We start from the raw sequence: 15,293 nt of genomic DNA on the forward strand, positions 1-15,293 counted from the left end.
CTACCACTTGATACCATGCTACGCGCAGGGAGAGGGTTTGGCAAAAATGGATTTGTTCGATTTTAAAGGATTTCTTCTCTAATAAGGATCGCCTCGCACACAAATATGACTAAATCCCCTATTTGGTAAATCTTTCTTCCCCCCACCCCTCCTCTTTGGGTTCCCTCCCGCCCGCCCCCACCCCTTCAGAGGAGCAAGCACAGGGAGCTGATGACGGACCCATTAATCCCTTCTTCAATGCATCAAAAGAAGCCGAAAGGCTGGAAGTCGCTGGGCTCGGAGTCCTGCAGGAAATGCTTCGACCTGCTTTTGGTTTTGTATGAAACTGGTGACTAGGGGCTCGGCTCACCCCGCCGACCGCCGCCGCCGCCGCCGCCCGCCCGCCCGCCGGCACCTGGATGCGCGGGCTGCCGCTGCCGCCGCCGCCGCCGCCGCCGCCGCCTTGCCCGCCGCCGCGATGCAACGCTTACGGTGGGGCTGCTGCTGATGGCTCGGGTGTGAGGGGAGTGAGCCGGCGGTGATCATTGGAAGGCGGTGAGGGAGAGCGAGGGAGAGGAAGGGCTGCTCCGCTCTGCTGTGTGTGGGCTTCGGGATTTTTTTTTCTTTTTTTTTTTTTTTTTTTTTCTTTTTTCCTACTTCCATCCTCTCCCCGTCACTGGAAGTCCTCCCGTATCTAAATGGAATTAGTGGAGACCGAAGCCCCTTGTGTAAGGAACAGACATGACCCATGGGCGCAGCTTCTTTCACAGTGAGTATCTCCCCCTTCCCGCCCCCCCCCCCCCTCCCCGGGGCTGAGCTCCGCCGCCGCGCACGGGCTCCTGCCCTCCGCTGCCTCCACAACTAGCGTAACGGGACGCCCAGACCTCCGCGGCGTGGGGGTAAACTCCCCCCACGCACACACAACGACCCCCTTCCCCGCCTCTCTGCGGTGCAGCGGAGGGGAGCCGGGGTCTGTCAGGGCTGTGGGGCCGGGGGGGGGGGCACGCTCCTGCGGGCTGGAGGCTTTCACCTGATGGCTTTCGGCGTGACGGGGCGGGGGGGGGGGGGGGGGGAGGAACGGCCCCCGAGCCGCAGCCGGGGCTCGAACCGGCGGCCGAGGGGGCGAGGGGGCGCGGGGCAGCGCCGCGGCGGGGGCGGCCGGAGCCGGCGCGGATCCCGGAGGGCTGCGGGGCGGGGGCGGCCCCCTCGGGCGAAATCCTCCGGGAGAGCAGCGGGGAGGCAGGGAAACGTAGCAATTGTTAGTCGGAGACCCCCCGGGGGGCGTCAGGCCCCCCCCCCCCTCCCGCCTCAGTTTTGCAGAGGGTCCACTCTCCTGAAGGGGTTTGACCGGCCACAGTTCCTCCCAGCACCTCTCTCTACGCCCGCACCTGTAAAATAGGAGCGCTACGGCCAGGTATTGCTTGTCCGACAACTCTTCGCTCGGGCTAAGCCGTGTCTATGCCAAATCGCAGCCTCCAAAAAGCTGCCTGGCCGAGGGATAGATCTCTTAATGTACAGCTTGCAATGGAAAAATGCACAGATCCCAAAAGATGCAAAGATGCGTAATCAGAGTGGCACTAGAAAGCATGATTATAATTACACCCGTGATTAGGAGGGAAAGGGGGAGGAGGAAAGCAGAGAGAATGCAACAAGAAATTGGGTGGAAACTTCTTTAAAATAATTCCCAAACCCAGATAATCACACTACTGTTGCCGTACTGTCAAAGCTTCCCAAGCGACAGTTTCAATGAGTGAAGATTGCATGAGTGGTCTCTTTGGGGTCTTTTTTTTGGTTCTTTTTTCCTCTGTGAGAAGCACTGTTCTTTTCCTGTGGCTTGAGAAAGAAAAAGGCAAGGGGTCATAGAATAAAATGGACCGCCTTGACTGCTTTAAGTAAAAATATTGTATTATCTTTTTGCATAAAGCCCACAATTTTAATTACTTTCTAGCTATATACAGATTTTGGTGATGCTGGTGTTAATGCCACCGAATCAAGAAGCTTTCTCTTTTTTTGAAATACGGGAGGAGTATTTCACTTCATCTATCCAAATGTTAGATGTGATACATCCAGAAAAAACTTAGCCTTTTAGTCTCTTCTTGTCTATTATGTTTTATGATCAAGATTATTTTTACTCCTTATTAATAATCAATACTGACATGATGATATGTAAGTATAGCTCCCTGCTTTGGAATAACATAGCTCTGCGACTTGGAAGCATCCTTTCTAGCGGTTACAGCTGGAATTGAAAAGATCTGTGTTTTTTCTGTCATCTTGGTAATAATATCTCTGTGACTTGAACCAACTCTCTTTACTTCTCTGAACTTCAGTTTTTTCCTACATAGAAAAGGAGGGGAGAGCTAATAGGTAAAGGTGCTTGAAATGAACCTGTAAGAATCAGGCATGAATTGTTATTAATTGCCTAAGATGAAACATTTCTCACATGGGGTTTCTTTGGCTGTTGTGCGTCCTATTCTAGCTTCCATAAATCTGTGGGCAGAAAGAACACCGGCAGCTGGCTCCATATTCTAACACCAATCCACCTTACACTATTGAGAAATTAGGTTTTGACTGGTGAGGATTACAGGCATAGATGCAGTATGTTCACTGCATGAAACCCAGCTAAAGTAAATGAGCAACTTAGTAAATGAGCGAATCCTGCATTGCCTTTAGATTCTGACACCACCGGCGGGCAGAGTCCCAGCTAGCATGTATTTCCAGAATCCATCCCCGAGGAGAGTAAGGGCATGAATGGTTGGGTGGTATTCAGATCCAGGCAGAAGATGTAATGTTCTCACTGAATGCCCATGACACAGAAGAGTTTTAAACTACCGGCTCTGCCAACATCCATCTCTGTTAGCTGAGGGATTCAAAAAGACACAGGGGCTGTGAGCCTGACCAAGAAATAACGAATATGCTGCCAAGCCTTCATTCTCCCAGAACTTCAGCCTTTCCCTGCTTAATAAGGTAGCCATCATCCATGCCTCAAACCCTCTGTCACACAGGAAGGGTCAAAGGCATAGAAATAGAGATCTCAGTGCCATCAGAATACTGGAAATATGGAGATTGGCTTCCTTCAGGGTAAAAATTGCACACAATTTGCAGTACAAAAGCTGAAAATGATGAGAGCACCATCTTTGAAAGGATCATTTACGTAGCTAGTTACTAGCCCGTGATGACTTCTGGTGTCTCTTGGGGATAAGAAGAGGAAAGTATGCCATTCAATTACGTTTGTTAAAGACCACAGGTCCATCAATTCCTCATCATAGTCAACAATACGAATGGCAGCTGATCAATCCAAAATGCTCAGAATAAACACACAACACATCCCCACTTCAGTGCAGTCTGGGCATTATTTCCGTGTTTAACACCAAACTAGCTGGGGTCAAAACCCTGAGCACTCCAAGAACTGACAGATCTGTTCTCTTATGCTCTTTCTATCCCACTTTCTCCAATAGCCAAAGAAGATATGGGTGATGACAAGAAAATGCTATCATCAGTGCATGATTTCTTCATCAGGTAGCTAGCTAGTCACTTTGATCTTCCAAATGACTCTCATTATAACTGGCCTAAGTGTTTGCCCCTTAGCCTTTTCTAGTTAAAATCTTATATTCGGAAACTCCCAGGAACTCAGGAGTTATCTCCAGGTTGAAGTCCATCTCAGAAAGGTCACATTTGTTCCCCAGAGGCATAGCTGTCCTATCATGGTGGGAATAGGAGAGTTCTATTTGTAAAATGGGCTGCAGATTCACTGCAGCACAAAGCAACACCCTCTCGACAAGTCAAACAAACTAGATTAATGAGACTGTTAAGCACACACAATAATTTACTTCACTGGGGATTTGCAAATGCTTTGATAGATGGGAAGAACCTAACCCCTCACTTCTTTCATACTCCCAGTCCTCATTTTCAAATTTTGTTATGCCATAGCGAGAGACATTAGTGAGTCCAGTGGCACTGAAACTTAGCAGGCCTTTGTCTCCCTCTGTTAAAAGCAGCCACCTTTCTATCACTGGCCCAAGCTACGATTATATAAATAAATATTGGTAACACGTTTTTCTCTAGTATTAAAAAAAGAAAAGAAATAGGAGGGAAACATCAGTGCCTGGGGATTTTGTTTTAAACCCAAGAGATCTCCTCTTTATTTGGATACATTTACGAAGATAAATACCTACAAGGACAGATCACAAAGAAACTTGTTTATACAAAATGTGAAATTTAAAGATGCAAGTAAACATGAAACATTTTTCTCACAGTAATTCTATTTAATTTATATTCTTCTAAGATAGATGTTTACAATTGATTTGATCGCGGGCACTATCACACTGTGATATCTAATGCATATTTCTCTTTCAGTTGTAGCAAGTCTAATCATCCTACATTTGTCTGGGGCAACCAAAAAAGGAACAGGTATGTAAATGTCAGACATTTTTTTCAGACATTATATTAGAGTCCCAAGTATGGATTTGAGTTGTTAGTTTAGTTCTTGAAATTTTTAGTAGTTTGCCTACTTTCGGTGTCTGTCCTTTGTTCATTTGTTCTGGGTATTAGTGTGCCTGTACACACACAGAAATGCAGTGGTGGTTTTTTTAGCAAGTTAGTGACCTGATCCGCAGCTAGATGTAACTGAAGACTCAGCCTGACTCTAACCGAAGACTGGGAAGAGTCCCCACTTTCAAATTGGGAAGTCCAGTTTGGGCACTGAGCTATCAACACTTAAGATCTTTTTGCTTGTTAAATTAGAAGTTGCTTGTTGAAGTAGAATTCGAAATCTGAAACTGGGTATCATGGGTGCATTTGTGCAGGGTGGGGATAGAAGGAGGGTCTTAAATGCCCTGGGTGCTAGGTGTGGTGAGAGGTGAGCAGGGCGAGCTGCTGAGCACAGTGTGTGTCTGAACTCCGTCGGGTCTGAATGCTCAGTCTCTGCGGGCCTGAATTCACTTCAGGAAGTTAGGATCCGTGTCCTACTCAGACCAGGAAGAAAGAGAAACCCTTGCAGAGCATAAGGCGGATCTCAGGTGGTTAAAATCATCCTTGGAAGGTGCCCGTCTCCCTCCATGGATCGTAAGAGGGAGCCTCAAACAACTCGGCTGTACACATCAGAGGCTTAAGTTAGATGGGACACCCCTTGGATATAGATACCTCATTCAGAGCAAAACTCAGGAGTCCTCTTTGGACACCTGGGTGAGGTCTAGAACCTACTGTCCATCATTTTAATACCAGCCTACGTATTTTTCCCTACGAAGAACCCATCTTATTTTAGCCTACTTGTTAAAGCACGATGCCCAGGAAGTGATCCTTCACCTTCTTCAGCCTGAACAGACTCAAACCTCTGTCTCCAGGCTCTCTGCCAACGTGCAGAAAGGAGTGCAAGAGTTTCAGGCTAGGAAGAAAACCAAGAAGAAGGTCTGACTCTGCTCTCCGATGATTCACCTAGGAGGAGGAGAGCTCTGGGCTGTGATTCCTGGTCCCAGAGCTATTTATTAATTTTACAGCAAACAGCAAGATAAAAATAATCTACAAACCAGAATCCAGGAATTCCCCCGTTTATCTCTGTCCGGTGAATATAGAGTCAAGCTGCTGTGAATTTAAAACCATGTGTATATTCTGTCATAATTCTGTGGGGTTTTTCCTTGGTTTTGCAGCTCTGATATCTTTCTGTATTACAGCACATAGCTTGCTGATACAGCGCATGCTTGAGCCTTTTGAGGTACACAAGTGGGAAACTCATGTCGCCCATTTCTTGAGCACGTGCTTTTCCTACAAGGTTATTATTTAAAAAGCTATATAAATATTTCTTCCCCTAGACATCCAAGCCTCTTCTCTGCTTTGAAAATATGATTTGAGTAAGAATTACATGTTTGTACCCTTAAAGAACAGCCTTGTTTTCCCCCAGGTCCATGATCATACTCTTAGTCTCAGCAGAAAAAAGCTGAGGCCACTGACAGAAGGGACTGTTTTATTCTGTAAGAGTTCTAAGTGTCATAGGGACATAATAATTTGTGAGCTAATTATATAATGCTTAATGTGATCATTTCACAGAAAAGCAAACTACTTCCGAAGGACAGAAACCAGTGCAGTGTGGAACTTGGACAAAATATGCAGAAGGAGGCATCTTCACTTCTCCCAATTACCCCAACAAGTATCCTCCTGACAGAGAATGCGTCTACATTATAGAAGGTGACCAGTAGAAGAATCTTTATATTCTATCATCAACTGTATAAAAAAAAAAGGTGTTTTATTTTATTATATGTGAAGAGTAGGTAAAGCCTATATGATCGTGATAAATCTTTTCAAGACACAAGATTTAGCAAAGATCTTTTTCTTTTTTTTCATAAAAATTTTAAAAATTTCGTAGAGCATACCAAGAAATACCAGAAAATACTTGATTTATATCCTGACATCACTCATAAATTAGTTCAGGTGGTAAGTATGCATGAGTCACTTAGTAATAAACACAGTATAATTTATTTCAGGATATTCAGAAAACAAATAGAACCTAAAATGCTGTAACATGACAGAAGAAAGAATATTTTGAAATTAATAAAAAAAAATGAACACAGGAAATGAAAATGCTTTTGACTTTCCTATAGATATTTTAAACTTATCATAACTGAATCAGGGATGACAAGTATAGCTGGGCAAAGTACAGTAAAGAGAGGCATACAGAAAATATCCATATGGTGAGTGTAAAAATTATTTTCCATCCAATTGTTCATAAGAAATGAAAATAAATGAAAAACAAAGCAAAACAAAATAAAACAATAGCAGAAAAGAATAAATATTAACACCAAACAGCTGTAAGACACCGTTTTTAAAGAGTAGACGGTTGCAGGCATGGAGGTGATGTGAAAAAGGCTAGAGGTGTATTACAAGCAAGTTATGCTGTTTCTTTTCATCAGTCTTAGCACAACAGATGTTGAAAGGATTGTTGTAAAAATGAATCTGTGGAACGTAATAGAGATTAGATACTGTCAGAGCTTAGTCGCAGAAAAGATGAATAAGGTACAGAATGGTAAGTCATTGGAACTAAGAAAATTCATTCATGAGTTGTGAATACATGCAGAATACAACACTCACGCTTGTTCTATGCATGCTTGGTTGGATAGAATTATTAACTACAAATGATGGAGCCAGGAATTATAAAAATATTTATTTTCCTAAAGATGCAGGTAGTATCAAGAGAGATTTCTAAAGGTGTATAGCTGATTCAAGTTAAATTAGCCGCTTTAGAACTCCCCACAAGGCCCTTTTAGAAAACAGTCTGTCTCTCCAAATCTAGTGCTGAGTTACTAAAAGAAATATATTTCATAAAAACCTTCCAGGGAAATGATGGATAGTAAATGTTGTGTTTATTGTTTAGGAAAAAAAATCACAGCAAAATGACTGAGATCTCTGAATTCCACTTTAGTGCTAGGTAACCTGACAGAAGTCAGAAGTAAAGAGGTGATTATAAACCATGGAGTCAAACAGGCCCTTTAAAGAAAATTTATGCTTGTCCAGTCTTCCCACTTGAGTCCAAAATTTAAGCAGATGTATGGTAAACATTTAAGTTCTTTCATAGTTTGGTAATTGATTTAAAATGAAAATTTAAAAAAGGTAAATATATACCTTTGATATGTACTACTTAGCCTTATATTTTTTGTTACACTTATGTTGCTAGATCCAGGTCTTTTTGCATATATTGATCAAATTATTTTTCTAACATTCCTGTGAGGCTGGGAAGAAGCAAGCCTGTTTTACTTTCAGGGATCTGAAACACAGAGACGCGTTTTATCATTAAAGAGAAAGAGTGTGGGGGGAAAAAAAAAAAAGACCATTTTTGTAAACCCTAGTCCAGTATCTCAGGCCATAAGGTGTTCCTCCTCTTAGTAAGAAGGTGCCTGAAAGCCTTTGACTGTAAAGACCTTTATCTTTATTATAGTAATTAGGTACTTATAAAAATATAGTTAAGAAGCTGAAAGGTGGCAAAATATGCTGTTGAAATGACCTGATTTAGAGTAGCTCAAATTGGAAATGCCTAAGAACAATTTAGGAGGGAAAGGTTTAATCAACCAGCTTCTGTGAAGAAGATGAAATTCCATGTTGACAAGTTTGGAGCAATGTATAGTAAAAAGAGTAATCTGAACTCAACAGACATCTTGTTATATTTTATGGGAAACGTCAATCTGGCAAAAACCAGTTGCACATGATTTCTTACAACACTGATATTTTCTGCTTCCTGTCCAGCCATAATCAACAGTTTGGATTGCAATTGGTATTTTAAAACCTGTGTTAATAGCAGCTCTCTCAGTATATCATTTGATGAGAACCATGCATATTGCACAACGTTTTCAGCTCTGATCTCCCCATGTCTATCTTCTAAAAAGATCAGGAATAGTCATTTCTGAAAGATGTCACAAAAATAAACAGAGGTGTAGTAAGATGTGTGAGCAATGATATTTTTAAAAGTGGCAGTTTTCAGAAGAGGCAAAAGGAGCAACACTGAAGGACAACAAAATTATTTTGTAATTACAGTCAATTATTTGTCCATATTCTTTTTACAACGTATAAAAATGGCAGGAGATTATAAAGAAGGCTAGCAAGTGAAAACTTTTCCCCATATCTTTTATATTCCGTGGAACTCATTGGCATAAAATATTGAAGTTAAAGGATAGCAAAACAAAAGGATTAATTATTTTACTAATAGCAATATCTTTGAGGTCAGATAACAATTTATGGAGTGGCCAATCCTTGCTAATCCAGGATATAAACATCCATTCATTTTTAGAGTAAGACAGAAACATCTCCATATGCATCTTATTCCTATATTTAGTATTGAGATTCCAATATGCTTCAAATAGCTTCTGGTTGCTGTTGAATACCAAGTGCCAAACTAGGTGGACTGTCGATATGATCACTATAGCATTCCCACATTGCTGTCTCCCCTTTGTAAGTCTTAGAAAGTTCAGCATACCGGGACTGTATATACTGTACTGACAGCTGTATGACATGAGTTTAAATACACATATGAATCACCAGGTTCCTTCCTGCCTGCTTGCTTTCATTCCTTCATTTTTGCTATCGAACACAATCTAGGGCAAATTCCGATGGCTTCCCCCAAACACATTTCCTACTGACTTTAGTGGTCTTGAATGAGGACTCGAGCATGTAGTGTGTTGTAATAAAATTGAATTTCATCTCGATACAATTTTTTCCCCCACATTGTAGCTCATCTTAAATGTATGCAAGCCTTTTATCATTTCAAAATTACTTTGGTGAAGTAAAGGAGCTGGCAAAAATTGCCATGATCATAGACTGTGAGTTTCTAAAAGAGAAGAGGATTTCTCACTGCAGAGGCTTCTATCCTAGCAGTCAAAGGCGTAAGCAGATCAAACAGCTAGAAGTTTCCTTTTCTCTTCCTTTTTTTTTTTTCTTTTCTTCTATTTTAGTAGTAATGATAATTAACTATTGGAACAACTAGAAATTTTAAAGTTCAGATTGGATGTCTTTCTAAAAGAAATCCTTTAGGTCATCCAGAAGTCATGGACTCGGTACAAAAATTATTATGCTGTAGAGGAGCTTCCTGGTGAATCCCATCTGCCTTTCAAAATGCATTGAGAATTTGTTCTTTTTTTTTTTCTTTCAGTCTTATTGGGCATATAAAAAACATAGGAAATAGCTGAGTGTACACATTAAATTCCCTGTTGGGCTCAATTTCACCCTTGTTTCGCATATTCATGACTCTAACCTGGCAAAATTCAAAGCTGCCTGGAAAAAACGCAGCAGTGGCAGCATTAGCCTTTGCCAGACTGCAGAAAATTTGGCATATGTGCTCCGAAGGGAAATTTGCACAGGAGATTTTGTAGGAGCAAAGGCTTTTGTTTGTGTTAAAAATATTTGGGGAGTGGGATAGTCATACTTTACATAATATATCTTAAGAAATCATTTAGAAATCCTGGAAGTGAAATATATGTAAGATTTTATCCATTCTTCAGTTTTTAATAACTAAATGCTTATTTATAAATGTAAGTATGGACTAGAATTGCTTTACGGAGATATGAAATAAATCTTCCACTTTATATGTTTGTGGACATTTAGAGTTAGCTTTCTTGAAGGTCCTCCATGATTTCACTAAAGACCATTAAACTCTTTAAGCCTAGATATTTCACAGGTGTTAGAAAATGGTCACGTATCACTGTACAAAAAACCTTTGCTCAAAGGCCTTTTGTATTTCGCAGTGATTTTTGTGTTCAAAATGTTTTCATCAAAACAAGGAAAGAATCTTCTTTTAAAAGGAGGATATAGGTAGCTTTCTTATTGATAATAGCTGGACAACCAGAAAGACCAAGGATTATTGAAAACTATTAGTACAGTAGCAGCTCAGATAGATGGGGGTAGGTGTTGAGTTCAATGTCTCATTTCCATGCAGTCTGGTAAATTGAAACAGATTTTTCGCTTAACTTCAGCTGTCAGCTACACAGACTTAGAGGCTGATCAGAATTAAAACCTTAACTGTGTGGTTTTGCTGCAACTGTTCTACTGCAAGTTGGAACCCAATGCCTTTTTTTTCATTGAATCTAAAATCTCAAGACAGCACTGGTGTAAGATAATTAGATGAAAAATATGAGAAGACATGCAAGCATTAAGTAGTCTTTCCATGGTATTAAACATTTTTGAAGAAAAAAAATTGGAAGCTAAATACGGAAGATTTCTGAGATTTGAAGTAAAATCATTTTATGAGACAGCTTTGATATATTTAATTTGGACTTGACAACAACTTTTCCTGACATCATAGCCGCAGAAGTTGTTCTGAAGATGTGAATGGGCTTTACCTGTGAATAAGAGAAATGACCACTCTATCCTTTCTTTTCTGATTAGACGGCCAGATTCCAATCCAGTCTGGAAGAATTGCATATTCTGGGCTTTTTGTTTGGTTGGTTTGGTTTGGTTTTCTGTAGCTATACATACCTTATTATTAGTCATTATTCTGGACTTGTTCTTACTGTGTTTCTGTAGGTTTTACTGTGACCACATTTGCACATGCTTTGTTGCAAAAGCTGTGGCACAAGATGCGTAATTATACAAAACCTGCTTGTTTTAGCTTGCATTTGGCAAAGAAACCCTTTGCTAAAGCCAGAATGTAAGTCTGAAATGATACCTTTTTCACTGAAAGGAAGTCAAAGTTGGGAATTTGAACTGTGTGTTTTCATCCCTTACGGTCATTTCCAGGAAGATTCGAATAATTCTGTTTCTTAGGTAGATTATTGCAAACAAAGCATTTAACATTTAACTCTAAATATTGTACAAGATGAAGCACAGAGGTGCGTTTAAAAGCACATGATGAAAAGATGCATGGATGTGTGTATAGCAGCCCTTCCTCCCTTTGCCCAACCTTTTGTGATCACCACAGTTCTCACAGTCACAGAAACACCAAGTGTTGCATTCCTTGGGAGAGTTAGGAGAAGGGACCTCATCCTGTTTGGACTAGCTTGCAGAGCAGGCTAGGACAAGGGCAGTACCTATACTAATACCTAAAACAGGTCAGGAAACGTTCACTGGCCTTAAGGCACTATCACACACGTGCAGATTAACTCCTTTCACCTTCCCAGTCAAGAGAATGGATACAAACTGCTTGCAGTGAGTGGTCCTTGACTGATGCGAACCACCACATTGTGCCTAAAAACTGGTTTTGTCAGTTCTGCCTGGCATGGCCAACATGATGCCAGGAGGTGATTTTAACATTTCAGGAGTGTAAATGGTCAGTGGTTCAGCCCCCAGACTCATTCCCCGGCCTTGTTTTATTTAGCAGTGGAGAAAGGCTGCTAATGAATAGTCAATGCTCCCTTCTTAAGTGGAGCAGCCTCTACACATGGGAGCTTCGGGGCAAATTGGAAACTCTTTCTTGAGCACTCCATGAGCTGATGTGATTCTCTCCAATCCTCTAGCAAGAACTGAGCTTCACTAGGAAAAGCCTCGTCTTGACTTTGTTGAAAAATAAATAAAAGCAGAGAAAAGTATAGCAATATTCTGATTGTAAAACTAGTTTGCAACATGAGATTCAGAGAGCCACATGGAAGGTGTGGAAATTGTGCAGTTTTTTTCTCAGGGCATGCTTTCACCGAGTCAATAGATCTCATGCGTAACTCTGTAGGCCTGATTCTCTTTTACTGACAAAGACTCCTTTTATAGTACGGTGAAGCTATAATTGACTTTAGGGCTCCTTTTTAACACCAAAAAAACCATATTGAATAACTGAGCTACAACTCAAAGGGGGCCTCATGCCCATTTTTATCATCCGCTACATGAGTCTTGGATTCAGAGAAGACCTGTTAAGGGTTAACTATAGGCCAGCACTTATAAGCCTCCTTTTGGTATGAAATAGAGTAGTGAAGGCCTAACACAGGAAGTTTATAAGGACAAATATATTACATTAACGGCGTAAGCCATTTTTGAAGCAGGTATCTCTGTTGATGTGGAAAGCAGAGCAGCCGTACACTGTGGTATGATGCTGTCTGACACTAACGATCCTAGCAGAATTCATCTTCATATCTGGTTTGCAACATTAAAACATTACAATAAAGCTTTGGGTAGGTTAATAGCATAATAATTGAATAGTGAGTATGTAAGATTTTCAAGCCTTGATGAGCATCCTTAGGATTACCTAAAGCATTGTCAGGATGGAATTTCTGACACCTGACTCTGCAGTCCCTAGGTGAATGAAGAGTAGTTCTCAACAAATCTCCTTAAATGGAATAACAGCATACAAAATATGATCCCAGATTGAAAGGTGCTGATTATTCTCTTCTGCACTAGTAATGTTTAGTTATGTTTATGTCAATATTTGTTATAAATATGTGAAGTCAAGTGTAGAAACATCTGAATAAAATTAATCAATGATGTCTTCCAGTTATTCAGTCTTTTACTATAATCTAAAAGATCTACTTTGGTCTTCAAACCTCACCAAAGGTAGTGTTAATAAGATCTTCTTCACAAGCTTTATTATCTGATTTTAATTTTGTAAGTTTTTTTTCATACTTTCAAAGTAATTTCATTTCCATAATCTGTGAATTTGGTGCAATTATATGTAAAGTTTTAGGTTTTGATTTTGCTATTGAATTTGTATGGGGACAAAGATCACAAATTTCCTGTGAGTTGGTATAAATAACAACAAGCCAATAGTAAATACTTCCCTAAATGTGAATTTCTTCAAACTGCGAACAGTAGATAAGGTTTCTTTCTTATGTTAAATTGAATATTTCAGTAAATACCAATCACCCAATTACATTAACTTTGAAAGTAAAGCTATTAAAATAATCTTTCTTCTCAAATAACGTGTTTTATTAACTTCTTCAATGCATCTTATAAAATGAGGCTGTATTTATTTACAGGAAATAGTTGTAAATGAGTTCTGACTGTATGCTTTTATGTAATAATTATAAGATTTACCTACTGTCGTCTTATTTAGTTCATTTTAAATAGTCTCCCTTGTTATGTGAGTAATGAGCTCGTCCAAAAAGCTTCAATTTAGAACATTTTGAAATACAAGATCTAGATTCTGGTCACACTGGTAGTTTTCCTATTATTCCTGAGGAAAGAAATGGAAGGATACTGACTGCTGGAGTGGCAGCAGTTTCCATGTCAAGCTTATACGCTTAGCTTGGAGTTTGATCTTGCATGTCTTCATGTGAAAAGAATGGTAACTCTGGCAAAGCTCAGAGCAATTTCAACCTCTTCTGATATGTGTGAAGTGTAGGACATGATCCCATGAGAGGCACAGCAGGCAGTGACACAACAAACCCTTGTCTTAGCAGAAGGCTTTGTCAGCAAAAGGCTATATCGCACCATGATCTAGACGCTGAAGGCATACATTTTTTGCAATGGACAGGATTAAGCATAGGAACAGCACACCCCAGGGATGCTGCATCTGTTAAAATTTGTAGACAAAACCATGATGTTTTTTTCTCCTTTTAAGAAAATACTGTGGTTCAACCAGTAACTATTTTGCTTTATTCAGGAGATGCCAGGGAACATTTCTTTTAGAGATCATTCTGACTGCCACTAGCCTTGGTATTTATGAATAAAGATGGGTTTTATGTCTAATTAAGTGACCACTATAAAGTTTCTTGAAGGTTTTCAGTAGAATATTGTTTGCTCTTTAGTTAGATGTTAGTTTTGCTTCATTGTTATCTAGTTTCTTAAGTGAGAATTCACTACACTTGTCCTTATGTTTCAAATGAGAATAAGTAATCCTGAGTATAAGCAATTACACTCAAGCTTGTCATTGACTGCAATACATATAGGAACAGAATTTGTCCTTCTTACTATAGCACAGTTCTGATCAGTTTTTCCTTCATCTTTGTAAGCATTTTAGGTAAAAAGGTCTTCTGATTAACATTTCCCTCCCCAAATATAAGAAAACACTGGTTTTCCAGTGCATAAGTTTCTTAGAAAGATTTTGTGTTTGAACCAATTGTTCCTAAACTGTATTTTCTTTTACATCACAGATATCTCTCTCAGTTCTGTTAAGAACTGCTGTCATGAGCACTTTTTTAGAGGTAAAGAATAGACAAGTAAGCTGATGGTATAAAATCTATAAAAACATAGATGTACTAATTTTCAAACAAGTTTTTAAGCAAAATGCTAAGATGCATATAAAATTGATATAATTGATTTTCTTTAATTTTGTTTTAGGTTTGAAAGGTCTTGATTTAGAAAATAATAAGATAATTTTCTTTTCATCTCTAGCTGCCCCTAGACAATGCATTGAACTACACTTTGATGAAAAATATTCCATAGAGCCTTCTTGGGAGTGTAAATTTGACCATATTGAAGTACGAGATGGACCTTTTGGCTTTTCCCCAATCATTGGACGTTTCTGTGGACAGCAAAATCCACCTATGATAAAATCCAGTGGCAGATTCCTATGGATTAAATTTTTTGCTGATGGTGAGCTGGAATCTATTGGGTTTTCTGCTCGGTATAATTTTACACCTGGTGAGTACAAACCATCCCACTTTTTGATAGAAAAAGCTTAGCATAGTAACTTTTCTAATGATGTATAATTGTGCTGTTGAATAATGTCTTTAATTGGGACTATTTTTATTATCAAGGAAAGTATTAACAGATCGGAAAATGATAGAAGGTATATATATCTTTTGCATAACAAGTAAGGCTTATTCAAGGAAGAAATTTTCAATATAGTTTTGTCCAAGATGCATATATTCAACTTCTGCAGTTTTTAAAAGAATTGTTTTCAACTGAATTCTATTATAGAAAATAATTCGAAATGTTTCTTGGGAAGTTATGTGTTTTATGCTTGATTGTTACACTGTGCA

At 39.7% G+C, this 15,293-nt stretch overlaps 1 protein-coding gene across 1 annotated transcript in view; it reads left to right on the forward strand.

Moving 5' to 3' along the window:
* Window positions 1–504: 504 nt before the first annotated feature.
* NETO1 (neuropilin and tolloid like 1) overlaps window positions 505–15,293 on the forward strand; it is a 68,007-nt gene continuing 53,218 nt past the window's right edge. The window contains exons 1-4 of the mRNA XM_075024290.1: window positions 505–748; window positions 4,333–4,386; window positions 6,019–6,156; window positions 14,704–14,952. Coding sequence (XP_074880391.1) covers window positions 721–748; window positions 4,333–4,386; window positions 6,019–6,156; window positions 14,704–14,952 — 469 coding nt within the window. The 5' untranslated portion in view covers window positions 505–720. The remainder of the gene's footprint in view (window positions 749–4,332; window positions 4,387–6,018; window positions 6,157–14,703; window positions 14,953–15,293) is intronic.

The sequence above is a fragment of the Buteo buteo genome, chromosome 3 (genome assembly GCF_964188355.1).
Source record: "Buteo buteo chromosome 3, bButBut1.hap1.1, whole genome shotgun sequence".
Taxonomy (NCBI): Eukaryota; Metazoa; Chordata; class Aves; order Accipitriformes; family Accipitridae; genus Buteo; species Buteo buteo.